Genomic DNA, 27,144 nt, shown 5'->3' with positions numbered 1-27,144 from the left:
CCTGCTGTTCCTCCTGCTGTTCTGTTCCCCCTGCTGTTCCTCCTGCTGTTCTGTTCCCCCTGCTGTTCCTCCTGCTGTTCTGTTCTCCTGCTGTTCCCCCTGCTGTTCCCCCTGCTGTTCTGTTCTCCTGCTGTTCCCCCTGGAGTTCCCCCTGCTGTTCCCCCTGCTGTTCCCCCTGCTGTTCCTCCTGCTGTTCTGTTCCTCCTGCTGTTCCCCCTGGAGTTCCCCCTGCTGTTCCCCCTGCTGTTCCCCCTGCTGTTCCTCCTGCTGTTCCTCCTGCTGTTCTGTTCCCCCTGCTGTTCCCCCTGCTGTTCCTCCTGCTGTTCTGTTCCCCCTGCAGTTCCCCCTGCTGTTCCTCCTGCTGTTCCTCCTGCTGTTCTGTTCTCCTGCTGTTCCCCCTGCTGTTCCCCCTGCTGTTCTGTTCTCCTGCTGTTCCCCCTGGAGTTCCCCCTGCTGTTCCCCCTGCTGTTCCTCCTGCTGTTCTGTTCCCCCTGCTGTTCCTCCTGCTGTTCCTCCTGCTGTTCTGTTCCCCCTGCTGTTCCTCCTGCTGTTCCTCCTGCTGTTCTGTTCCCCCTGCTGTTCCCCCTGCTGTTCCTCCTGCTGTTCTGTTCCCCCTGCTGTTCCTCCTGCTGTTCTGTTCCCCCTGCTGTTCCTCCTGCTGTTCTGTTCCTCCTGCTGTTCCTCCTGCTGTTCTGTTCCTCCTGCTGTTCCTCCTGCTGTTCCCCCTGCTGTTCCTCCTGCTGTTCTGTTCCTCCTGCTGTTCCCCCTGCTGTTCCTCCTGCTGTTCTGTTCCCCCTGCTGTTCCTCCTGCTGTTCTGTTCCTCCTGCTGTTCCTCCTGCTGTTCTGTTCCTCCTGCTGTTCCCCCTGCTGTTCCTCCTGCTGTTCTGTTCCTCCTGCTGTTCCTCCTGCTGTTCCCCCTGCTGTTCCTCCTGCTGTTCTGTTCCTCCTGCTGTTCCCCCTGCTGTTCCTCCTGCTGTTCTGTTCCTCCTGCTGTTCCTCCTGCTGTTCTGTTCCTCCTGCTGTTCCTCCTGCTGTTCCTCCTGCTGTTCCCCCTGCTGTTCCTCCTGCTGTTCTGTTCCCCCTGCAGTTCCCCCTGCTGTTCCTCCTGCTGTTCCTCCTGCTGTTCCTCCTGCTATTCCTCCTGCTGTTCCTCCTGCTGTTCCTCCTGCTGTTCCTCCTGCTGTTCCTCCTGCTATTCCCCCTGCTGTTCCCCCTGCTGTTCCTCTTGCAGTCTCCTGGTCAGGAACATTGAGCCACATGATGTTTCCTCCTCTGTTAAATAGAAAAGAAGAACAGAAGACACTCGGCTGACATCCCTTTGAAGCCAGACTGAACTGAGCAGCAACTCAGCCTATCTCCATTTCACTTGTCTATTTTATTTTTTACAATATTATCTCTATCATCACGTTTGATCTGAATATGATACCTAACAGTGATTCTCTAAAAGCCTCTTCAGCTGCAGAGTTTCAGTTTCAGTTACTGAATTTCAACACGATCAGCTGTTTTGTTTAAACAGAGTGGAAATATGAAGAAATGCTAAGACAGGATGAGTGTTTTCTTATCTTTACAGTATGGAAAACTTTTAGTTTCTGGAAAATGGAAAATATTTTGCTAAATATTGAAAGCTATATATATATTTGATTCTCCCTGTTTGTCCAAATTAAATTCTGCTGTCAGTTCAGAATCAGAATCACAATCAGATTTATTTTCGACAGGTACATTTTCACATACTAGGAGTTTGACTTGGTGAGGTTGGTGCAGTGCGACATACAGACATTGACATTGAATTTAAATATCAAATGTCAGAGACAAAGAAGTAAAGAAAGAAGAGATTCCTGAAAATATATACAGTATATACAATACAATAAGTGGCTTTTTACAAGGGCTCAGTAGTAAGTTGCAACAGTTTGCTCACTGGTGGGAAATCTTCACACACACACACACACACACACACTTAGATGAACTCATTGATCAGAGTTGCAGCTGTCTGTTCAGTTCAGTTCAGATCTCTGCTGCCACCAGCTGCTGTTTGTTTGTATTGCAGCACAGACTGAATGGATTCACCGGTTTATAAAGCGGTTTCTCCCTGATGACTAAAACAACACAAACATCACACATTCACCAGGTCAGCCCCCCTCCTCCATTCAGTATTATACAGTTATGAGTAATGCCACAGTTTTAATAATAGTAGTAGTAACAATAACATTACCTGACAATATGTTAATATAGAGTATATATTATTTTACCATACATTATTTTACACCTAAATATGTATTTTACAATACATATTTATTTGGTAAACATATAATGTGGTATTGATATTATTTATAGTAATGAATTATATTATAATAATATTATTTCCCAGTCAGTCTGCCTGGCTGGCCTCCGTGACGTCACACCACTTCCTGTCTCCACCCGTTAGCAGCCATGATGGTGAGTTTATCTCTTCTTTGCTCTGCTGCTTTTCTTTTTAATTCCTACATTTACCGGACACTTTAACCGGAGTGTGTGTGCGAGAGAGAGGGTGTGTGAGTGTGTGAGTGTGTGTGGGAGACAGTGTGTGAGTGTGTGTGTCAGTGAACGGGCCGGTTAACAGACTGTTTATGTCTCTCCTCCGCAGCAGGAAGGGCTGGACGACGGGCCCGACTTCCTCTCCGAGGAGGACAGAGGAGTGAGTTTCTGTCTGTCTGTCTGTCTGTCTGTCTGTCTGTCTGTCTTTCTCCTGTCTGTCTGTCTGTCTGTCTGCTTCAGTCTGACCGTGTTGGTGTTACTGACTGATCTGATTTACCGTCTGTTTCTGCTCCGCCTGTCCGGGTTTAGTTACAGCTGCTTCACCTGTTAGCTCAGCTTACCTAGCTAGCTTAGCCTTAACGTTAGCTTCATGCTAGCTAGCCTCCTTGACAGCCTCGGCCGTCGCTGTAAAACAGCCTCAGGCTTCTGGAAAGTGTTTCCCAGCTGAATGTCCAACAGTTAATCTGCTGGAGTCTGTCAGGCAGCAGGCCGTTAGCGCTGTCAGCTAACAGAGCTAACAGGCTAACAGAGCTAACAGGCTAACAGAGCTAACAGGCTAACCTGTAGCAGAGGCTCAGCTAGCCGCTGTGTAGCAGACAGTCACTTCACTTCATGTCGATCCCCTTGAGCTCAGTCTCAGCCTGCTGCCTGCTGCTGGCTGCTAAGTCATCCATTAAGCTGTCACATGCCTGTCATTTACACACACACACACACACACACACACACATCAGAGAGCCCTGCCGCTGAGTGGAGTTACTTGCTTCCTCTGTTCTGTTGTTAATTAAAGACACTGAGGCAGCTGTCCAGTGTGTTCAGACTGTTCCTCACACCGGCCGACAGCAGCTTCACTTCTGTCAACATCCAGTTTAACAATGCATGCTGTGTGGAATTAGATTTATTAAACATTCGCTCGTTTTTAAAATCCAAACTTCACTGTGTCAAATCTAGCTTGAACTGAGCTGCTGTCCTGCTGAATAAAAAGCCATGGGAGTGATGTGACAGTAAAGAGTTTCTGAGGATTATTTCCTGTCAGCTGACTGACGGGCAGCAGAGCGGAGCGTAACGCAGCGCTGAGATGAAAACACTCGACTCAGCTCGATGAAATCAGGACAAAACAGAAAGTTTGGCTTCGTGTTTCCTGTGATGGATTCTCTCGCTCTGTGGAAGTTTGTTTTTCTTACTGGAGAAGAAGGAATGAAGGAGGAAAACGAGGCTGATACCTGAACGATGCTGACTGTGTGCAGAAACACAGAGGAAGCTGCTGCTAAACGTTGCTTTCATCTGCTGTTTAGTAGGAGAATCAAACCAGGAAGACAAACGATAAACAAACATGGCCGTCCTGCAGCTTAACAAGCTAATCTGACGAGCTTCATTCAGTTAGTCTGTGTCTGTGTTTTCGTACTGCTGACTGACACACAACTATTTTTCTCCTTGTCGAGAAGGTTAAAGGTCACCGTTGCCTCAGAAACTCGGGCAGCAAAATCTTCTCAGAGTTTCTGACGTCATCACCTGACTTTGGAGAGCGTTCATGAGAAATGTCCAAGTAGGAAATGAGTTTTTCAGATACGTCTGACGACTCATGAAGCACCAGAACATTTCCTCTGAGACTGTTTTGTCATGAGATCACCGTCTGCTCCTGGTCCAAGCTGTTATGATACCAGTTAAACCAGTTACAGAGCAGATCCAGATCCAGAGTCAGTGGGCAGACCGTCATGTTATCAGTTCAGATGAAACCACAGGAAGTCTTTAATCAACTGGCTGCTTTTTATCACCTTCATTTAATGCATTCACTTTATGACTTTTTCCTTTTTCTGATACGGTAAAGCAGAGGTGGGGACTCGAGTCACAGCTTGAATTGCTTGAGACTTGACTTGATGCATGAAGAGAAGACTTGAGACTTGACTTGGGTTCTGGTGACTTGGGTTCTGGTGACTTGGGTTCTGGTGACTTGGGACTTGACTCTGACTTGTACTTTGATGATTTGAAAAGGTTTCTAAAGTCTTGACTTGAGATCTTGTGTTTGTGTAAATGACTTAGATTGAAAGTGATGAGATTTGTTCCAGCGGACGACTGAATTTAAATTCTGTTTTCTGAATTTGTATGGAATGATTGAATTTATTGAAGTTGAAACTGATTCTAGAAATCAAACTCATGATGCTCTTACCAAGTTTTTATCCTATTAAAACCATATTGCATTGAAAAGTCCTAGATATTTAGTTTTCTTTAAGATATTAAATTGATACTGGACTCTTGATTTGTTCTGACTTGACTTGCTGTTCTATATTTAGACTTGAGACTTGTGCCTCAAGATTTAGACTGACTTGGGACTCGAGCGAAGTTGACTTGGCACTTCACACCTCTATTTATAAAGTCGATCTGACCAGCAGACTCATACTGGTTAATGTCAGTGTCTGGTTGGTTATTGGGAGTCATGCTGTGTGTGTGGTGCATTGTGGGATGCCCAGCCCCTCTCCCTGCCTGTCTGTCTGCCTGTCTGTCTGCAGCCCCGGGCGGTGAACGTGGATCTGCAGACAGACGCCACGCTGCAGGTCGACATCTCCGACGCCCTGAGTGAGAGAGACAAGGTCAAGTTCACCGTCCACACTAAGGTAGGTGTGTGTGTGTGTGTGTGTGTGTGTGTGTGTGTGTGTCCCTCAACCCTGGCAGTGTTGGTGCCTTGCTCCACCCACTGAGCTACAGAAGTTATAGTTGTTGTTGTTATCATTATTATTATTACAAATAGTTAATTTTGTAGCCAGTGGAGTTGTTTGGTTCCCTGTCTGCTGTCTGTCTCTCTGCCTGCCTGTCTGCTGTCTGTCTCTCCGTCTGTCTGTCTCTCTCTCTACCTGCCTGTCTGCTGTCTGTCTCTCCGTCTGTCTGCCGGTCTCTCTGACCTGCTGACTGACTTCCTGGTTCTACAGAGCACGCTCCCTAACTTCAAGCAGAACGAGTTCTCTGTGGTCCGGCAGCATGAGGAGTTCATCTGGCTGCACGACTCCTTCGTGGAGAACGAGGACTACGCCGGCTACATCGTAAGACTTTACACTTTACAACTTTACACTGTACACTGGATACTTTACGCTCCAGCTCCGTTTCCCAGTGTGTGCTGAGTGTGTGTGTGTGTGTGTGTGTGTGTGTGTGTGTGTGTGGTCCGCAGATCCCCCCCGCCCCGCCCAGACCGGACTTCGATGCGTCCAGAGAGAAGCTGCAGAAGCTCGGGGAGGGAGAAGGATCCATGACCAAGGAGGAGTTCACCAAGATGAAACAGGAGCTGGAGGCGTGAGTGATCCCAAACTTTGTCCCTGCTGGCCACCGTACACTCTGACCATCAGCCAGTCACATCAAAGCAAAACAATGACTGTATCAAACAGGCTCCTGATTGGCTGCCTGTTACGCTGCTCCAAACACAGCGGTAGCATCTAAACTTCCCGGATGTTCAGCAGTCTAACTTTAGGCCGAGCCCACACTAATCCGGATAAATCTGAAGACGCTTCTTTATTTCTCTGTTTTGTCCTTCCATCCACAATCATTACTGACGTGTGATGGTCATGTGATCGCAGGTGTGTCACTGTCATGTGATCACATGACAACATCCGTGCTGGTTGTGGCTGGAGAGGCGGCCCAAACTCGCTCACACAGCACAAAGCAGAGAACAACTCTACCGTGACACCTTTTCACTTTTCACTTAGGCATTTTTTCGGAAACTTAACTTGCTAACGGACCTCGTTCTTATCGATCGCTCTGCCAACAACCACCTTTCAAAAATGCCAGTGATGGAAAGCGGCCCAAGAGGCTGCACATGCCCCTGGACGAAATGATGTGTTTGTTGGCAGTTCACTGTGGACTTTTAGAAAACACTAGTGAAAACTACCAGAAAATGCCATTTTCAAATTTACCCGGATCATTGTGGACCAGGCCTCAAGTTAAACTGAACTTTATTCCCATGTGGAGACTCGCAGCAGGAAGACGAAGACAAAAAACACTCCAACTCTAAATCTGCTCTCCTCTCTTTATTGGATATTTCACAATGCGCCTGATTCTATACATGAAACAGCATTAAAACAGGCAGGGTGGCATATTTCTATGAAAAATATAAAGTATATGAAGTTTTGGCCGGTAAAAATGATTGTTGGCAGGTGAACGTTTTTCGCTGCAGGTCCAGCATGAGAGCCAGAGAGTTACTTTGGAAGCTGATTATAAGAGAAAAACTAGTAGTTGCAGTTACATAGTAAGTCCCCATAGTAACACTGCCTCTGCTGTGTGTGTGTGTGTGTGTGTGTGTGTGTGTGTGTGTGTGTGTGTGTGTGTGTGTGTGTGTGTGTGTGTGTGTGTGTGTGTGTGTGTGTGTGTGCTTCAGAGAGTACCTGGCCATCTTTAAGAAGACGGTTGCCATGCACGAGGTCTTCCTGTGTCGCGTGGCGGCACATCCTGTCCTGAGGAAAGACCTCAACTTCCACGTCTTCCTGGAGTACAACCAGGACGTGAGTTAGCATGATGATGATGATGATGATGATGATGATGATTGTTATTACTGTTACTGCAGCATCACACACAGGAAGAAAGCGTTTCCCACACTGTTTGAATCCCTCAAACACACCTCACATCTTTCAGTCTTCCTACCAATCCAAATCTCTCTCTCTCTCTCTCTCTCTCTCTCTCTCTCTCTCTCTCTCTCTCTCTCTCTCTCTCTCTCTCTCTCTCTCTCTCTCTCTCTCTCTCTCTCTCTCTCTCTCTCTCTCTCTCTCTCTCTCTCTCTCTCTCTCTCTCTCTCTCTCTCTCTCTCTCTCTCTCTCTGTGTCTCTCTCTCTCTCACTCTCTCAGCTGAGTGTACGAGGGAAGAACAAGAAGGAGAAGTTGGAGGATTTCTTTAAGAACGTGGTGAAGTCGGCGGACGGCGTCCTGGTGGCCGGAGTCAAGGTGAGCCGGAGCGGACTCGCATGCTGCTGAAGGTTTCAGGTTGAAGATGATATTCAGTGTCTTTAAATTTGACAATTTTCATACCAAAACGTCCCGTCTGTTTCTCTGAAACATTGACACCATCATGGGACACTAAAACTCTCCACTGAAACCCGGAGTGATGATGATAATAATAAAGCATAATGCATACTTGTCTCAGCTCTGCCCATAGAAAGCAGTGTGGTACGGTTAGGTATCATCAGATCAGACTGATCTGATCACTCTGCAGCTCATTTGAATTAATTCAGGAAAAAGTTTTCTGCTGGAAGTTTAAAGTAGAACAGATAGTAAAGGAAGTTCTGAGGTTCTGAGAGGAAAATGGAACCATGGAACCTGACTGAAGCTCAGAACTGACTCTGCTTTCTCCTCAGGGGTCAGAGGTCAGAGGTCAGAGGTCAGGGGTCACAGGTGGCGGTGGGTGGGCGGGGGTGTTGGTTGTCAGTTGAAACTGAAGATGTTTTGTGTTTCAGGACGTCGATGATTTCTTCGAACACGAGAAAACGTTCCTGTTAGAATATCACAACCGAGTGAAAGACGCTTCGGCCAAATCTGACAGGATGATCCGCTCCCACAAGAGTAAGAACACACTGCAGTACACACTACTGCAGTACTGTGGTACTGCAGTACACACTACTGCAGTACTACTACACACTGCAGCAGTACTGTGGTACTGATACACACTGCTGCAGTACTGTGGTACTGCAGTACACACTGCTGCAGTACTACTACACACTGCTGCAGTACTGTAGTACTGATACACACTACTGCAGTACTGTGGTACTGCAGTACACACTACTGCAATACTACTACACACTGCTGCAGTACTGTGGTACTGATACACACTACTGCAGTACTGTGGTACTGATACACACTGCTGCAGTACTGTAGTACTGATACACACTGCTGCAGTACTGTAGTACTAATACACACTGCTGCAGTACTGTAGTACTACTACACACTGCTGCAGTACTGATACACACTGCTGCAGTACTGATACACACTACTGCAGTACTGTGGTACTGATACACACTGCTGCAGTACTGTAGTACTGATACACACTGCTGCAGTACTGTAGTACTAATACACACTGCTGCAGTACTGCAGTACTACTACACACTGCTGCAGTACTACTACACACTGCTGCAGTATTAACTAGACTGTTCTGTCTTGATAAAATCTGCTTTGTGTGTCTTGCTCTTCCTGATGTTTGTTCTGTATCATTCTGTTCTACGGCTGATCCTGGATCAGTTTGATCCCGTTCGGCTCGACAGACTGTGAAAAACTGTAGAAATAAACAAACTTGAACTTGCAGTACTGCTGCACACTACTGCAGCACTGATACACACTGATGTAGTACTGATGTAGTACTGATGTAGTACTGATGTAGTACTGCTACCCGAGTCTGGTAGTTTGATGCTGTGAAGGGAAACGCACATGTTTTAATGTGTGTGTGTGTGTGTGTGTGTGTGTGTGTGTGTGTGTGTGTGTGTGTGTGTTCAGACGCTGCAGACGACATCAACAGAATCGCCTCGTCTCTCTACACGTTAGGAACCCAGGACTCCACAGACGTCTGCAAGTAGGAAAACCAAAACAAACCTTTTATTTATTTGATTATTGATTATTTTCCTCTGCTAATCTGTTGTGGCTCTCACTGAACGACTGTTTCACTCCAGAGCCTTAAAACTATTTGGGAAAAACAACTTTAACTAGTTGATTGCTCAGTATTTTCAAAATCCCAGTGATTTTATTCTGAAATGATCCTGCCTTGTTAGTTTGTTAGCAGTCAGGATGCTGAACTAACTGAACTGTTCTGTTCTGGTTCTGTTTCAGGTTCTTCCTCAAAGTGTCGGAGTTGTTCGAGAAAACAAGGGTATGTTTGTTTTCAGGTCACATGACCTCTGAACCCTGACCTGAACTCTGAACCCTGACCTGAACCCTGAACCCTGACATGAACTCTGAACCCTGAACCCTGACATGAACTCTGAACCCTGAACCCTGACATGAACTCTGAACCCTGATCAGAACCCTGAACCCTGATCAGAACCCTGAACCCTGACATGAACTCTGAACCCTGAACCCTGACATGAACTCTGAACCCTGACCTGAACCCTGAACCCTGACATGAACTCTGAACCCTGAACCCTGACATGAACTCTGAACCCTGACCTGAACCCTGAACCCTGATCAGAACCCTGAACCCTGAACCCTGACATGAACTCTGAACCCTGAACCCTGACATGAACTCTGAACCCTGATCAGAACCCTGAACCCTGATCAGAACCCTGAACCCTGACATGAACTCTGAACCCTGATCAGAACCCTGAACCCTGACATGAACTCTGAACCCTGAACCCTGACATGAACTCTGAACCCTGATCAGAACTCTGAACCCTGACATGAACTCTGAACCCTGATCAGAACCCTGAACCCTGACATGAACTCTGAACCCTGATCAGAACCCTGAACCCTGACATGAACTCTGAACCCTGAACCCTGACATGAACTCTGAACCCTGATCAGAACTCTGAACCCTGAACCCTGACATGAACTCTGAACCCTGAACCCTGACATGAACCCTGAACCCTGACATGAACCCTGAACCCTGACCTGAACTCTGAACCCTGACCTGAACTCTGAACCCTTATCAGAATCCTGAACCCTGACATAAACTCTGAACCCGGACTGTTGTAACTCTGCTGGTTTTAAAAGCTTTATTGGTCCCAGCGGTCTGGAAACAGCAGAGTTGGGCTGCATTTCATCTGATAACCAGAGTTTTAAATGTAAGAGTAGTAAGAGGGAGTGTTGTGAAGAGCCAGGCGCCTGGCAGATGTTTCTTCATGTCTTCTTGTTGTGCCGCTCTGCAGAAGATCGAGGCTCGAGTGGCAGCAGATGAAGACCTGAAGCTGGCCGACCTGCTGAAGTATTACCTGAGGGAGTCACAAGCTGCTAAGGTCGGTTCGGGTCTTAGTGACCGTCTCTGCTTAGTGATGTTAAGGCTTTGGTCGCAGGCTACGGGTCGAGTCAGAGGCTCCGCCCACAACATCAACATACGCACCAGAGATCAGCCAATCGTCATCGCTTACATCGCCGATCCAATCGCAGAGCCTGAGGTCAGCACGAGACTGATGTGATGATGTCATGTGTTGCAGGACCTGCTGTACCGGAGGGGGCGGGCTCTGGTGGACTACGAGAACGCTAACAAAGCTCTGGATAAAGCCAGAGCCAAGAACCGAGATGTTCTGCAGGCCGAGACCAGCCAGCAGCTCTGCTGCCACAAGTTCGAGAAGATCTCCGAGTCCGCCAAGCAAGGTCTGTCTGTCTGCAGTGTTGTAGTCTAGTCACCAAACCTCGAGTCCGAGTCCTCAATGTTCAGATCAGAGTCCAAGTCCGGCCGAGTCACCGAGGTCGTGTCCGAGTCGAGTCTCCAGTTCTCAGCGCTCGAGTCCGATTCTCCAGCTAGAGTTCAGTAATCCTGCTAGAACAGCCTTTTCCTCCATTGCCCTTCTACATATTTTACAGTTGGCTCTACTTTCAGTCCAGTTCATGTAAAATCCATAGAACTGAAGCTCACAGTACGAGGTCGAGCATCTTCCTCTTCCTCTGTCACTATAGAGACGATCTGTTCATCCTCCTGTCAGTGTTTGTGTTGTCAGATAAATGTTCAGCCGATACTGTGAACCAACCAGATGATCGGGGGCAAATTTAAGGAAATGCCGAAAAGATGTGGAGCCGAGTCTGAGGGTATCGAGTCCGAGTCCGAGTCGTCAATATTCAAGTCCGAGTCCAAGCCAAGAGTCGTCAATATTGCCATGCGGTCTGTCTGTCTGTTTTCTTGCAGGTTCTGTCTGTTTACTTCTGGGTAGTGACAGTGTTTTCTGTTCCAGAGCTCATAGACTTCAAGACGAGACGAGTCGCAGCGTTCAGGAAGAACCTGGTGGAGCTGGCAGAGCTGGAGCTCAAACACGCCAAGGTACTGACCCCTGACCCCTGACCCCTACAGACTGACCCCTGAACCCTACAGACTGACCCCTAAACCCTACAGACTGACCCCTGAACCCTACAGACTGACCCCTGACCCCTACAGACTGACCCCTGACCCCTACAGACTGACCCCTGACCCCTACAGACTGACCCCTGACCCCTACAGACTGACCCCTGAACCCTACAGACTGACCCCTGACCCCTACAGACTGACCCCTGACCCCTACAGACTGATCCCTGAACCCTACAGACTGACCCCTGACCCCTACAGACTGAACCCTTAACCCTACAGACTGACCCCTGAACCCTACAGACTGACCCCTGAACCCTACAGACTGAACCCTGAACACTACAGACTGATCCCTGAACCCTACAGACTGACCCCTGAACCCTACAGACTGACCCCTGAACCCTACAGACTGAACCCTGAACACTACAGACTGATCCCTGAACCCTACAGACTGATCCCTGAACACTACAGACTGAACCCTGAACCCTAAAGACTGAATCCTACAGACTGAACCCTACAGACTGACCCCTGAACCCTACAGACTGACCCCTGAACCCTACAGACTGAACCCTGAACACTACAGACTGATCCCTGAACCCTACAGACTGATCCCTGAACACTACAGACTGAACCCTGAACCCTAAAGACTGAATCCTACAGACTGAACCCTACAGACTGACCCCTGAACCCTACAGACTGACCCCTGAACCCTACAGACTGACCCCTGAACCCTACAGACTGAACCCTGAACACTACAGACTGAACCCTGAACACTACAGACTGAACCCTGAACACTACAGACTGACCCCTGAATCCTACAGACTGAACCCTGCACCCCGACACTCATGAAAAAAGAAGAGTGTCTGTTGTCAGTCTTCAGTACTGACTACTGAGAATCCAATCATCGGATGTTGAGTTTACATAAGCTGTCCCGGTGGCGGCCATGTTGTCTGAGTGCCACAGGTTTGAACCCGCTGCCTAAAGCCTCCTCTGTCCTGCAGGGGAACCTCCAGCTGCTGCAGAGCTGTCTGGGCGTCCTGAAAGGCGACACCTAACCGTCTGGCCCCGCCCACATCCAGCTGGACACGCCCCCTCGCCACGGCCCCGCCCAGGTCCAGCTGGACACGCCCCCCTGTCGCGGCGCCCGGACGGACAGACGGCACCGAGAACCATGGAACAAGAGATTCTGGAGCAGAGGGTTGAAATGTAAAGGAAGTCTGCAGTCTTCATCACTACTGAGACATGCTCCTCCTCCTCCTCCTTCCTCCTTCCTCCTTCTCCCCCTCCTCTTCCCCTTTGTCCTTTTCCTCCTCCTCTTCCTCCAACTCACACTACATCATTTATGACCTAATTTAGATCCAGTAGACCACACTGGTTCTACTGGTGCAGTATCAGTACTACAGTACCACACTGGTTCTACTGGTACAGGACCAGTACTTTGGTTTTCCAGTGTAGATCCAGAGCAGCCAGTTGACTGGTACTGGAAGAAGTGGTTCTCTCCCAGTGGAGAGAACTCTCTCCCAGTTCTCTCTCATCAGACTGGATCCATCAGATTAGATCCCTCAGACTGGATCCACCAGACTGGATCCTCCGGACCGGACCCTCCAGACCGGACCCTCCAAACTAGATCCATCAGACTGGATCCTCCAGACTGGATCCATCAGACTGGATCCTCCAAACTAGATCCATCAGACTGGATCCTCCAGACTGGATCCATCAGACTGGATTCTCCAGGTCTGTTGGATCCAGTCTGAATCTGGTCCAGATCCTGTAGTGTGTCCGTCTCTCCTTCCTGTCCACAGATGGTTTTAATGTTCTGCCGCTAGTTAACCGTCGTCTCCATGTTGATCTGTCTTCTTCTTCTGATTCTGTTTCTTCTTCTGATTCAGTTTTTGATTCATGTTGTTTTGTTGGTTTGTGACGGGCGTTTAGTGTCGGTAAACTTCCTGTGATGCTGCTCTGTTACGGCGTTTGAGTCCAGCTCATTGTTACCATTATTAAAGTGTATTGTCACTAAAAAGCCTTGTACATGTTTGTATTAGTTATTAATGAACCGCTAATCATCATCATCATCTTCATCATCATCTTCATCATCTCACTGATACTAAGCTGTTTCTTTCTTTTTGAATCGTTTCTTACAGTCTGTTGTCTGCAGACAGTCTGCTTCAGTATGTTTGCCTTAATGTAGATTTGCTCCTGTCAATTATTGTAAAGAAAAACCACAAATGAATACATGAATTTGTTTTTTTTTTCCCATTTTTTTTAAAGTGCACTGTATATGAATGTTTTTTCACTCTTATGTGACCAAAGCTTCCATTAATCAAGATGGAGACACGCTGAAACAAACAGTAATGAGAATAAAAAAAAAAGATGATTATGAAATTCACATTTTGTCGTCAGATCGGCTCGTCGTCTCTCCGGTCGGTCGGTTTCCGGCTGTTTCTGGCCGCCTGTCTGTACCGCTCATACTGACACTCAATAAACCAATGGACACTTTCTTAAACCCTCCCTGTGTGAAGCTGTGTGGACATGTGTGACTGATGATGCTGCTGCTGCTGATGAGGGTTTATTTAACTCTAGGGCCGCAACTAACCATTACTTTCATTATCGTTTTATTAATTTATTAATCATTTAGTCTATAAAATGTCTAAAAGAATGCCAAAAGTCCATCACAGTTTCCAGAGTCCAAAGTGATTCTTCAGGTTTCTTCCTCAGTCTGAGCAGCAGCCAAAAAAACCACAAAGGATTCATTTAATAATGAGATGAAACAGAGAAAAGCAGCAAATCTGTGAAGCTGCAACCAGAAAATATTTGGAATTTTTACCGATAAATGACTAAAACGATGAATCAATTATCAAAATTATAATAGATTAGGAGTTAATTTGTTCAATTCTGTTGGCTTCACAAGGAAAAACTACTGGAGTATTTTACTGATCCTGGATCTACTTAGAGATCATACATAGAGAAACTTGCTACACGAATATCAGCGTTATTATGTATGGTTCATTAAATAGATAAAAACACAAATATCTGCATTATTATGTATGGTTCATTAAATAGATAAAAACACAAATATCAGCATTATTATGTATGGTTCATTAAATAGATAAAAACACAAATATCAGCATTATTATGTATGGTTCATTAAATAGATAAAAACATGCATCTCCCGCGAGTAGATGTGACGTCACTGCGGCTTCCCTCCACAGCAGCGGGCGGCAGCAGAGAGCCGCTGGACACAGGCGGCTTCTTCGTTGGTATGAGGTGTGTCAAGCAACCGGGATATAACAGGAAGTTAGGTGATTCTTCAGAATAAAAGAATAAAAGTTGTCATTGATAGACGTATTGAGTAACGCATTGAGTTTTACAGAACAACAAAAAATGTTGTGAAATATTCACTCGAATCGTCCGATAATATCTGGAGTTAAACTAAAGCTGTAAAATAGATGTTAAACAGATTATATTGCATTATGAAAATTATATTGTAATGATACTGGGTAGTTAAGGCTTCTTTCTTCAGCCTTTAGGAACGATTTGTTCTACAGCTATTGGTTAACAAAGACTTTTTAACATCGGAGACCTGCCCCAGTGTTTTTTAATACACAGCATGTTTAGTAGTTGAGTCTTTCTTTGTGTATTTCTGCTGCTTGATATATTTGGCATCTTGCATATGCCAATATGGCTAAACATATGTGCTGTAAAGAAGGACATTTTGGGGAAGAATATTCTGATATGTTAAGATTCTTCTTCAAATATATTCTTTCTTTTACTTTGGTTCTTCGTCTTACTCACAAAACAACAAAACAGAATAAAAAGCTGTTCTAACACGTGGGCGTTAGTGAAGCTTTTATTTTGAAAGTTGTAACCGGAAAGCTGATATATCAACTCCTAACTTGACGGCGGTGTGAGTGTGATGCGGCGGTGAACCAGCGGATTGATCTGATCAGAGGATTTATAGTTTCTGTTAAAATGAGTTCTATCGGCACCGGGGTGAGCGGGTTTTATCTTTTATCTGTTTGTTACTGATCCGTCTGACTGGAGGAATAACGAGCAGTTCTGCTGTGAACTGTAACATTCATAACAACTTGCCTGCTGTTAGCTAGCATGTTAGCCTGCTGAGTCACAGTGAGGCCAGGCTAGCTAGCCGAGCTAAGCTAGGTAGCTAAAAGGAAATTGAAAGTAGAATGCACAGAGCTTTTAGTTCAGCTCGTGCGTTAAAACTAACAGCAACATGAAGCAGAAGCACTACGTTATATAATTCCGAAGTCTACGTTAGCTCGGTAACGTTAGGTAGAGGTAGATCATGGTAAATATAATGCTTTGTACAAATCAATGACACACTGTCTGTGCTGAGCAGGAACAGGATCACTAGCCCCGATACGTGCCCGTCTGTCTTGTATTCACGCCAAACTCCATTCAAAATTCTGTCAGTTTTACATTTTCGTTCGTATCGGTAGACGTACGCTCCTTGTAGAACATGACTGAAGACTGTTTAGGAACATTTAGGGTCTTTTGGTAAATTCGGCACACACCTGGTCCTCCAAACAGCATTTATTTCAACACAATTCTAACTTGTACAATGGTTCACGCTGCTCGCTGTCGCCCTCCTGAGTGTTTTGGTGGAAGAAGATGGTGAGAAAATCAGACCAATCGATTGTAAAAGTGGACGTTTTAGTGGAATAAAGCGTTGCCTTGTATATTGGATGTGTGCCGAGTTGAAAAGTGGATGCTAACGATTCTCAACAGATCTACAGTTGATCAACATTACACTCCCCAGATTTTTAAATGGAGTTTGGAGCGATGCCCTGTCCAGAGAGATGGGAAGGCTGTGGAGCTCCAATGTTCCATCATCCTGTCCTGTCAAAGGTCCATCAACTGGTGTAACTGACTCTCTCTCTCTCTCTCTCTCTCCCCTCCTCCCTCTCCCCTCCTCCCTCAGTATGACTTGTCGGCCTCCACCTTCTCTCCAGACGGCAGAGTGTTTCAGGTGGAATACGCCATGAAGGCCGTGGAGAACAGCAGGTCAGATTCTCCATGTTCAATTTCTCTGTTTGGCCTGGCTGCCTCTTGTTCAGTAGTTAACTAGTAGATAACAAGTAGGTAACAGTAGATAATCAGTAGTTGACCAGTATTTAATTTGTAGATAACCAGTAGAGGGGTCTAACTGTGACTCTGTGTGTGTGTGTGTGTGTGCAGCACGGCCATAGCGATCCGCTGTAAGGACGGCGTTGTGTTCGGAGTGGAGAAGCTGGTTCTGTCCAAACTGTACGAGGAAGGCTCCAACAAACGCATCTTCAACATCGACAGACACGTCGGCATGGTAACACACACACACACACATACACACACACACACACACATACATACATACAGACAGAGATTCCTTGCTTTGTAGTTTGATGGCATCAAAATCTCACTCCAGCCAGGTACCCAAAGTTGGCAACCCTGGTCTAATAACTGTTTAACGACAAAGCGCAGCTCCCGAATGGAGTTTGAGGTTTTTTTTTAAAAATTTTTTTATTTTTTTTTCCTGCGACTAACTGACCAATGAAAACTTGGTTGACTAAGACTCTTCTCATCTAACGGTTTGGTCGAGTATTAGGGGGCAGGCCTAGTAGCTTCAGCTGTCTGGACAGACCGCTGCTTACTGTCTCTATCAGAGTGGAACCAGTCTGTCACTGCGTCCACTGGTTCACCAGTGAGAGAGAGACTGGTTCCAGTGAGAGAGAGACTGGTTCCAGTGAGAGAGAGACTGGTTCCAGTGAGAGAGAGACTGGTTCCAGTGACAGAGAGACTGGTTCCAGTGACAGACAGACTGGTTCCAGTGAGAGAGAGACTGGTTCCAGTGACAGAGACTGGTTCCAGATCAGGACTCAGACTGGAGCTGCAGCGATTCACTTTAAAACACAGCAGAGCAGCAGAACTGCTGCGTCTTTGCCTGCACCCTGCAGTGTGACCTGTCTGTCTCTCTGCACCCTGCAGTGTGACCTGTCTGTCTCTCTGCAGGCTGCAGTGTGACCTGTCTGTCTCTCTGCAGGCTGCAGTGTGACCTGTCTGTCTCTCTGCACCCTGCAGTGTGACCTGTCTGTCTCTCTGCAGGCTGCAGTGTGACCTGTCTGTCTCTCTGCAGGCTGCAGTGTGACCTGTCTGTCTCTCTCTCTCCAGGCTGCAGTGTGACCTGTCTCTCTCTCTCCAGGCTGCAGTGTGACCTGTCTGTCTCTCTGCAGGCTGCAGTGTGACCTGTCTGTCTCTCTGCAGGCTGCAGTGTGACCTGTCTGTCTCTCTCTCTCCAGGCTGCAGTGTGACCTGTCTCTCTCTCTCCAGGCTGCAGTGTGACCTGTCTGTCTCTCTGCAGGCTGCAGTGTGACCTGTCTGTCTCTCTGCAGGCTGCAGTGTGACCTGTCTGTCTCTCTCTCTCCAGGCTGCAGTGTGACCTGTCTGTCTCTCTCCAGGCTGCAGTGTGACCTGTCTCTCTCTCTCCAGGCTGCAGTGTGACCTGTCTGTCTCTCTCCAGGCTGCAGTGTGACCTGTCTGTCTCTCTGCAGGCTGCAGTGTGACCTGTCTGTCTCTCTCCAGGCTGCAGTGTGACCTGTCTGTCTCTCTGCAGGCTGCAGTGTGACCTGTCTGTCTCTCTCCAGGCTGCAGTGTGACCTGTCTCTCTCTCTCCAGGCTGCAGTGTGACCTGTCTGTCTCTCTCCAGGCTGCAGTGTGACCTGTCTCTCTCCAGGCTGCAGTGTGACCTGTCTCTCTCTCTCCAGGCTGCAGTGTGACCTGTCTGTCTCTCTCTCTCTGTCTCTCTCTCCAGGCGGTTGCTGGCCTGCTGGCTGACGCTCGCTCGCTCTCTGAAGTCGCCAGAGAAGAAGCTTCAAACTTCAGATCAAACTACGGACACGACATCCCACTGAAGGTACACACACACACACACACACACACACACACACACACACACACACTGTACACTCTCTGTACACACACACACACACACCCAGTCTGTTACAGTGTGTTGGATCAGTGTTCTCTGTGTGTCCTGACAGCATCTCTCAGACAGAGTGGCCATGTACGTTCACGCCTACACACTGTACAGCGCAGTGCGGCCGTTCGGCTGCAGGTGAGTCAGTCCACTCTTCATCACTCTAACTGTATTAGAACAGTTCTCTTCCATAACACCACAGAACCACCTTCAACAGTGACGACCTGCTTATCTCATGATACAGTTCAATAAACCATCTGAGGTTCAGGATCAATACAACCAGGATACCATGTGATCAGTAAAAGTTCAGTCTGACTGTGCAGAATTCTGTTTATTTCTGAGACTCAAATCTTTCTAGCGATGTCATTGGCTGCTAGAATGTAAACAACAATTTAAAAATGTCATTACAAAGTGACAATAATATAATTTGGATGGAGAGCTTGTGAAACTGTGATGGTCAAGAGTCTCATTAGTGATTACTACAGCAGAATAACATGGAGCTGATATCACCATTCATGTTCCTGACAGCAGAATAACATGGAGCTGATATCACCATTCATGTTCCTGACAGCAGAATAACATGGAGCTGATATCACCATTCATGTTCCTGACAGCAGAATAACATGGAGCTGATATCACCATTCATGTTCCTGACAGCAGAATAACATGGAGCTGATATCACCATTCATGTTCCTGACAGCAGAATAACATGGAGCTGATATCACCATTCATGTTCCTGACAGCAGAATAACATGGAGCTGATATCACCATTCATGTTCCTGACACAACAGACGGACTGACATGTTCTGTATTGAGATGTATTGGATTTCAAGATATCGTCCCATCGCTAATTTTCACTAAACATCAGTCAGTATCAGTAAAATAAAAGTGTCTCATTTAGTCAGTAAGGACTTGAGTTCCAAACACGACAGCAGCTGGTTTCACTGAGCAGACTGGAGGAACTGGTTAGTGAAACCAGCCGGTGTGGTTTTGGACTCGGTGTGGTTTTGGACTCGGTGTGGTTTTGGACTCTGGTCAGTTTCTTCACTGCAGAGCTTCTGTCTGGTCTGGGTGAAGCTCTCATTCCTAACACTCCAAAAATCTCCAAAAACAGCCAAAGATATCGACGCTCGCTGTAATGCAGCGGTGGAAAAAGTTCTCCGATCCTTTACTGAAGTAAAGGTATCAACACCATAATGGGAAAAAAACTTCACTAAAAAGTAAAAGTTCTGCATTCGAAAGTTTCCTTCAGTAAAAGTCTAGAAGTATTATCAGTAAAATGTTCTGAAGTATGAAAAGTAAAAGTCGTCATTCTGTCAGAGAGTTAAATTATTGAAGCATGAACCTGTCAGAAGTATTTTAATGTTGTCGTCTAACTGCTGCAGATACTGTTGGAGTTTAAACTCTAACAATGCAACATGTTTTATGAGCTCATCGTATGTTTTGATGTAAAACCTTATTCTGCAAAGTAACTAGAGACTCAGCAGATAAATGTAGAGGAGAAGAAGAAAGTCTGAAGAATGGAAAACTCAGTCCAGTTCCTCCAGTTCTGAGGTTCTGGATCTTTACTGAGTTACTTTCCTCCTCTGCTGTAATGAGACTGAACATTTAATTCACTTTTCACTGCTTCACCCAGAGGTGCAGGTAGACAGGCAGCTGCTGCCGGCCGGCTCCACAGTAATGTCTGTCTGTCTCTCTGCCTGTCTCTCTCTCTCTCTCTCTGCCTGTCTCTCTCTCTCTCTCTCTCTGTCTCTCTGTCTGTCTGTCTCTCTGCCTGTCTCTCTCTGTCTGTCTGTCTCTCTCTCTCTCTCTCTCTCTGCCTGTCTCTCTCTCTGTCTGTCTGTCTCTCTCTCTGTCTGTCTCTCTCTCTGTCTGTCTGTCTCTCTGCCTGTCTCTCTCTCTCTCTGTCTGTCTGTCTCTCTGCCTGTCTCTCTCTCTGTCTGTCTCTCTCTCTCTCTGTCTGTCTGTCTCTCTGCCTGTCTCTCTCTCTCTCTGTCTGTCTGTCTCTCTGCCTGTCTCTCTGTCTTCCTGTCTCACTCTCTCTCTCTGTCTGTCTCTCTCTGTCTGTCTGCCTGTCTCTCTCTCTCTCTCTGCCTGTCTGTCTCTCTCTCTCTGCCTGTCTCTCTCTCTCTCTGTCTCTCTGTCTGCCTGTCTCTCTCTCTCTCTCTCTCTCTGCCTGTCTGTCTCTCTCTCTCTGCCTGTCTCTCTCTCTCTCTGTCTCTCTCTCTGCCTGTCTCTCTCTCTGCCTGTCTGTCTCTCTCTCTCTCTGCCTGTCTCTCTCTCTGTCCGTAGCTTCATCCTGGGCTCCTATGATAAAGACGACGGTCCTCAGCTCTACATGGTCGATCCCTCTGGCATTTCATACGTGAGTTCACCTGACTGTTCACCTGGCTCATCAGGAACATCAGCTACACACACACACACTGTATCAGTCTGCATACAGACTCTACACACATCAGTGTTTTATCAGTATGAGGCCTAACAGAGACTCTGTGTTCAGGGTTACTGGGGCTGTGCCATCGGAAAGGCAAAACAGGCCGCCAAGACAGAGATCGAAAAACTGCAGGTGAGGAACCATTTTATTAAATCTGTCTATAGTCTGAGTGTAGAGGGATCTGTCTATAGTCTGAGTGTAGAGGGACCTGTCTGTAGTCTGAGTGTAGAGGGACCTGTCTGTAGTCTGAGTGTAGAGGGATCTGTCTATAGTCTGAGTGTAGAGGGACCTGTCTATAGTCTGAGTGTAGAGGGATCTGTCTATAGTCTGAGTGTAGAGGGACCTGTCTATAGTGTGAATGTAGAGGGATCTGTCTGAGTGTAGAGGGATCTGTCTATAGTCTGAGTGTAGAGGGATCTGGCTATAGTGTGAATGTAGAGGGATCTGTCTATAGTCTGAGTGTAGAGGGATCTGTCTATAGTCTGAGTGTAGAGGGATCTGTCTGAGTGTAGAGGGATCTGGCTATAGTCTGAGTGTAGAGGGATCTGTCTATAGCGTGAATGTAGAGGGATCTGTCTATAGTCTGAGTGTAGAGGGATCTGTCTATAGTCTGAATGTAGAGGGCTCTGTCTATAGTCTGAGTGTAGAGGGCTCTGGCTATAGTGTGAATGTAGAGGGATCTGTCTATAGTGTGAATGTAGAGGGATCTGTCTATAGTCTGAATGTAGAGGGATCTGTCTATAGTGTGAATCTGGTTTGAGTTCTCTTCTTGGTGTAAAGATGTTTGACTGTGAATTTGTCTTTGCGTTGTCTCCCCTCAGATGAAGGACATGACGTGCAGAGAGCTGGTGAAGGAAGTGGCCAAAATGTAAGAGTCTGCATGGTGTCAGCATCCAAAAAACTTTATTTAAAGTTCAGACATAAACACACATCACATAAACATACAGGCAATATCCAGGTGTGAAAGACACTGAGGACGGAGCTCAGAGACTCATCGGCCTCATTAACAGTTTCAAAGCAAAGCGTCTCCAGTCCACATAGGAAGGAACTTATTAATGGAAATAAAGTTTTGCATATGGATCAAACCAGGAAGCAGAACAAACAGATCAGACAGGAACAGGAAGTGTCAGGACGCTGCAGACGAAGAGTTTATATTGATGTGAGCATCAGCAGAGGAGGAGAGCGGTCCCAGTGTGGAGACTGGAGACAGTTTACTGTCAGGTGTAAATATGATCCAGGATCAGATCTGCAGTCTGGATACAGGATGTTACTGCAGGAGGAGAGGAGGCCTTGGTGTCTTCTGGGTAATGTTTCCTGTTGTACCTGAACAGATAGTCAGTCACACACACACACACACACACACACACACACACACTGAAAGCTTCCTGTGAACTTGCTGCAGCTGCTGATGAAGCGTCTCCTCTGTCTTCCAGAATCTACATCGTTCATGACGAGGTGAAGGACAAGGCGTTCGAGCTGGAGCTCAGCTGGGTGGGAGAAAGTAAGAACTGAACGTCCTGTCCTGTCCCGTCCTGTCCTGTCCCGTCCTGTCCCGTCCTGTGCTGTCCTGTCCTGTGCAGGATTTTCCCCTTTGAAATATCAACTCATCCAAAAATGATCCTCCTCAGTCGTTCCTCCTGGTCCGTTGGTAGTGTGTGACAGTCGCTGTGTTTCCATTCAGATTTTGCGCAAATTCTAAGCGAACGTTTGAAAAGTTGACAACCTTAAAATGTGAATCTGGTGCGTTTCCATTAACGGCTTTTAACCGAATAAGTAGGTTTGTGTGTGTGTGTGTGTGTGTGGTGAGACGAGATCACAATGAGCTTTCCAAGAGAAGTAATAATAATTCTGTCATGTAATCTGCTGGCGGCTGTACAGTATATTTCTGTCTTTCTCGCGGCGCTGACTAAATATTATGGGCGGTATCGTAGGTGAAATGCCGGTCTGGAAAAGAGACACACAAAACAGTTGTGGGAGTCACCGTGTGAAGGCTTTTACAGACTGAGAGCCTCTGAAACACGTTAGGATCCAGAACAATATCTGATCTGCTGCAGGATCTCCGGGCCGGTCTTTGGCAGAACAGGGTTACGGTAACTCTGTGTAATTATTAATTTGCGTTTTTTTTAATAACCTCTTTATCGACAGACAAACAAATCCACCTCAAGCTAACGTAAAAACTTTTTTGCAATATTTAGGGAGTTTTTTCAAAATTTGGTGTTTCCATTCAGCTTATTCCCATTTGAAACTTCAATTTTCGCATTAAAATGGCTTGATGGAAATGTGACTATAGTGTGTCTGCAGAGAGCCTGCTGCCTTCTGTCTGGATTTTCTAATTTCTGAATGTTCGGGTGTTTCAGGGCGTCAACTTTTTGGCAGCAGGTGAGTCCTGCAACCAAAACCAAAACCACTGCTGAGTCCTTTTCTATCTAAAAGCCTTGCTGGAGCTCTAATCAGAGGAACTGGAGTTCTGTCAGAGTGTGTGTGTGTGTGTGTGTGTGTGTGTGTGTGTGTGTGAGCTGCAGCTAGCTACTGTTGTTAGCGTAGCTTTGTTGTAGTAGAAAAGCTGATATAGCAAAGCAGGCCATGACAGTGCAGCAGTTGGTGTTTGATCTCCCATGATGCCGTGCGGACCTGCTGCACCAACCAAAACTCCTGCTTTGGGGATCAGTTTTGGGGATTTTTTTTTTTTTCAAATGAAAACCCTCTGAGGGGCGGAGTGATGACGCTCAGAAAGGTTTCGCTCACTGGACTGAAGTCTTGTGATGTCACTTCCTCTTGGCTGTCTGACCGATCCCCCGAGGTCGTCACAGAGCAGCAGTCACAGTGGGTGCGCTTGTTCTTCACACCGGGGCGCTCCAGCTTGATGTAGGCGGAGTTCGCCGCAGCCGGCGGGTGTCGGTTGTGTATTTTACAACAACGATCCTTATTCCAGCAGCTGTGTGTTTAAACACACAACATGTTGCACAAGGACAGAAAAGCGTTAGAAGCTAAATTACATCTTGCAGGAGAAACCTCAGCCTGCCGGTGTTTTGTCTTTCTAACTCCGTTCAGTATCTCAGCCAATAGCAGAGTGCTGGTGACATCATCGCCAGGTTGTAGCGGGCCGTCCGGCGTACGCCGCGGTGTCGCCCGTTTAAATATTAAGTGCTGACTCCGCCTACCCGGGCCAGTTTCGGCGTATGCAGAAAACTCACTTCCTGTTCAGCTGGTTGCCACGGTGACGCATCTGACTCACTTCCTGTCCTCTCTCCTCAGTAACAAACGGACGACACGAACTCGTACCCAAAGACGTCAGGGAGGAGGCCGAGAAGTACGCCAAGGTGAGCTGTCATCCAATCAGCACACACCTGAGCTGTCAGCCAGTCAGCACACACCTGAGCTGTCAGCCAGTCAGCACACACCTGACCTGTCAGCCAATCAGCACACACCTGAGCTGTCAGCCAATCAGCACACACCTGAGCTGTCAGCCAATCAGCACACGCCTGTGTCTACCTGAACTCACCTGGCAGACGGCCTTAACGTTCCGGTCTTCCAGCTGTTAAATGGTTAAAAAAACAAAAAAGCTGTGAGCTGAGAAAATAAAACCCAGAAATATCAAACCACCAACTGTTATTAACACACTACTAATGTTACTGACAGTAGTACTGTTAACATATTACTGTGATCAACACATACTAGTACTCTGGTTATTAACACATACTATTACATGTACTACTACTGTTAACACAGCAGTACTCTAATTCCTCTAATGCTCTCTCTCTTTCACAGGATTCTTTGGAAGAGGAGGATGACTCTGATGAAGACAACATGTAAAATCAGCGCTGCAGACCCCCCCACCCCACACACACACACACACACACACACACACTCTGTCATCCCACCAACTCTCCTGACAGCTCGGACCCAGATTGATTATTTTGTATGTTTTATAGTTCCTGGACCATTCATGTCTGTTTTGCTTTTGGTTTGATGAATTTCAGCTTTGAAAATAAAAAAAAGTTGACGAAAAAGTTGTTTCCATAGTAACGCTGTCTTTTACCTTTTTGTTTGCCGCTAAAGACACAACTGACTTCAGAGGGAGGACAACAGACTGACTGTTACAGTACAGACTGACGACACAGGACAACAGACTGACGACAGGACAACAGACTGACGGTGTTACAGTACAGACTGACGACACAGGACAACAGACTGACGGTGTTACAGTACAGACTGACGCAACACAGGACAACAGACTGACGGTGTTACAGTACAGACTGACGACACAGGACAACAGACTGACGGTGTTACAGTACAGACTGACGCAACACAGGACAACAGACTGACTGTTACAGTACAGACTGACTGTTACAGTACAGACTGACGACACAGGACAACAGACTGACTGTTACAGTACAGACTGACTGTTACAGTACAGACTGACGACACAGGACAACAGACTGACTGTTAGAGTACAGACTGACGACAGGACAACAGACTGACGACAGGACAACAGACTGACGGTGTTACAGTACAGACTGACGACACAGGACAACAGACTGACGGTGTTACAGTACAGACTGACGACACAGGACAACAGACTGACTGTTACAGTACAGACTGACGACAGGACAACAGACTGACGACAGGACAACAGACTGACGGTGTTACAGTACAGACTGACAACACAGGACAACAGACTGACGGTGTTGCAGTACAGACTGATACAACACAGGACAACAGACTGACGGTGTTGCAGTACAGACTGACGACACGGGACAACAGACTGACTGTGTTACAGTACAGACTGACACAACACAGGACAACAGACTGACAGTGTTACAGTACAGACTGACACAACACAGGACAACAGACTGACTGTTACAGTACAGACTGACATGTTCGGTGTGCAGGAACTGGCTGTACTACAGAAACGCAGTAGATAAGAGTTTATTTCCACATTTAAATTATGAAAAAGACGTGATTTAAAAACATTGTGCAGCTGACCAGACTGAGCTGAGGACACACACACACACACACACACACACACACACACACACACACACACACACACACACACACACACACACACACACACACACACCTGTTTCAGTGACTAGGTTCAAAGGTCACTCTCGGGCTGCCCCCCTCCTCAGCTGTCAGGATTGTCCTTGAGCTGGACCTTGGTCAGTGTGAAGTTGTTGTAGATCTGTTATTGTTAGAAATGAAAACTGTTCATATTACTAGAGAGAAAATCCCATGTATGGTTTTACCTTCACTCTCTTCCGGTTACGTAACAGCGCGGCCGGGCCCGCCCACTCCGACTCTTTACAAACGGCGCCACACTGCTCGACAGTGTTCAGACCAAACCCCATTCAGATTTCACCTCTTTATTTATCGTTTTACCGTCAGTCCTCCCGCACGGCCGGCGGGCCCTGCGGCGGGCTGGCTGTTTCTGGGTGACTGCGCTGTTAAACCAGAGCAAAGCGGCTTGTTGTGCAGCCTGGCTCCCACAATCCCGATACGTGACTTCTCTGTTGTACGGAAGAGAACGTGATGCCAAACTCCATTTAAAAATCGCCGGTTTTGTCTTTCCTTGCTTATCAACGAAGTTACATATGTGACAGACCATGATTTAAGACCTTTTACGTGTTTGTATGAGCCACTTTTCACTTCGGCATACATCCAGTACACCGTACAGCACCCATCTCAATAAAATATCAACCTATAGCACTTACCGGCACCAAAATACGCAGCGGAGCGCGCTAGCAAGCGGTGTGAACCAATCGTAATAGTTTAGGTTTTGTTTAAATAAAGTGCTGCTTTGTGGATTATCCTATGCCGTAATTACTAGAAAACCCAATGATTCGTTAAAGCTCTTAAATTATGTTCTACTACGTATTTACCTCTGCCGATTATCAGGGTAACATTAATCTGACAGATTTTTGAATGGGGTTTGGCGTAACGTTCTCCATGTTAGCTCACGGAACGTATCGGGGCTAGGCTTCGTGGAGTCTCGGTACGGACAAGGAAGCCCGCTCAGCCAATAGCGACGCGCCCTTGCTTGGAACAATATGTGCGAGGCCAATCGCGTTTCCAAGTCGCGGCTTTTCTCTTGAACTCGCCTCTGATTGGACGAGCGCGCAGCAGATGCCGTCATTTCCCTCAAGGCGCCGCGTTCGTATCGGCCAACAGCAGCGCCAGAAGTGGTATGTCCTATTGAAATCGAGGGATCGTTCGGCCAATCACATTTCCCTGTTTCGACCACCGCTGTCACCGCAGCCAATCGGGTGTCGGGAAAC

The 27,144-nt window shown here is 46.9% G+C and overlaps 2 protein-coding genes and 1 non-coding gene across 3 annotated transcripts; all 3 read left to right on the top strand.

Annotated features, from left to right (window-relative positions):
* Positions 1 to 2,418: 2,418 nt before the first annotated feature.
* snx6 (sorting nexin 6) lies at positions 2,419 to 13,967 on the top strand. Its single transcript, XM_071903210.2, has 14 exons — positions 2,419 to 2,434; positions 2,622 to 2,672; positions 5,017 to 5,121; positions 5,434 to 5,544; positions 5,670 to 5,791; positions 6,870 to 6,993; positions 7,334 to 7,429; positions 7,939 to 8,044; positions 8,969 to 9,044; positions 9,299 to 9,338; positions 10,333 to 10,419; positions 10,618 to 10,777; positions 11,353 to 11,438; positions 12,461 to 13,967. Exons 1-14 carry the CDS (start codon positions 2,429 to 2,431, stop codon positions 12,512 to 12,514), a joined length of 1,224 nt encoding a protein of 407 aa, XP_071759311.1. The 5' UTR covers positions 2,419 to 2,428; the 3' UTR covers positions 12,515 to 13,967.
* Positions 13,968 to 15,339: 1,372 nt separating this feature from the next.
* Positions 15,340 to 24,867, top strand: psma3 (proteasome 20S subunit alpha 3). Its single transcript, XM_078289480.1, has 11 exons — positions 15,340 to 15,449; positions 16,399 to 16,481; positions 16,656 to 16,779; positions 18,265 to 18,366; positions 18,494 to 18,567; positions 20,722 to 20,794; positions 20,930 to 20,995; positions 21,685 to 21,731; positions 22,297 to 22,364; positions 24,119 to 24,183; positions 24,632 to 24,867. The coding sequence occupies exons 1-11, from the start codon at positions 15,429 to 15,431 to the stop codon at positions 24,674 to 24,676; spliced, it is 768 nt and encodes a 255-aa protein (XP_078145606.1). The 5' UTR covers positions 15,340 to 15,428; the 3' UTR covers positions 24,677 to 24,867.
* On the top strand, positions 23,575 to 23,654 carry LOC144542661 (small nucleolar RNA SNORD53/SNORD92). The gene has a single exon (XR_013507362.1). It is a non-coding gene; the product is annotated as a small nucleolar RNA SNORD53/SNORD92 (small nucleolar RNA).
* Positions 24,868 to 27,144: the final 2,277 nt, after the last annotated feature.

This window comes from Centroberyx gerrardi, chromosome 17 (genome assembly GCF_048128805.1).
Source record: "Centroberyx gerrardi isolate f3 chromosome 17, fCenGer3.hap1.cur.20231027, whole genome shotgun sequence".
In the NCBI taxonomy this organism is placed as follows: domain Eukaryota; kingdom Metazoa; phylum Chordata; class Actinopteri; order Beryciformes; family Berycidae; genus Centroberyx; species Centroberyx gerrardi.
Note: the sequence above shows the minus strand (reverse complement) of the source record. Positions and strands in the feature narration are given on the sequence as shown.

Bases quoted from the DNA above. Each gene is read 5' to 3' on its own strand.
- psma3 (XM_078289480.1), top strand. From the start codon at position 15,429: ATGAGTTCTATCGGCACCGGG. The intron at 18,568-20,721 runs GTGAGTCAGTCC...CTCTGTCCGTAG, and splicing joins GTGCGGCCGTTCGGCTGCAG to CTTCATCCTGGGCTCCTATG. The intron at 21,732-22,296 runs GTAAGAGTCTGC...TCTGTCTTCCAG, and splicing joins GTGAAGGAAGTGGCCAAAAT to AATCTACATCGTTCATGACG.
- snx6 (XM_071903210.2), top strand. The intron at 7,430-7,938 runs GTGAGCCGGAGC...TTTGTGTTTCAG, and splicing joins TCCTGGTGGCCGGAGTCAAG to GACGTCGATGATTTCTTCGA. The intron at 10,420-10,617 runs GTCGGTTCGGGT...CATGTGTTGCAG, and splicing joins GGGAGTCACAAGCTGCTAAG to GACCTGCTGTACCGGAGGGG.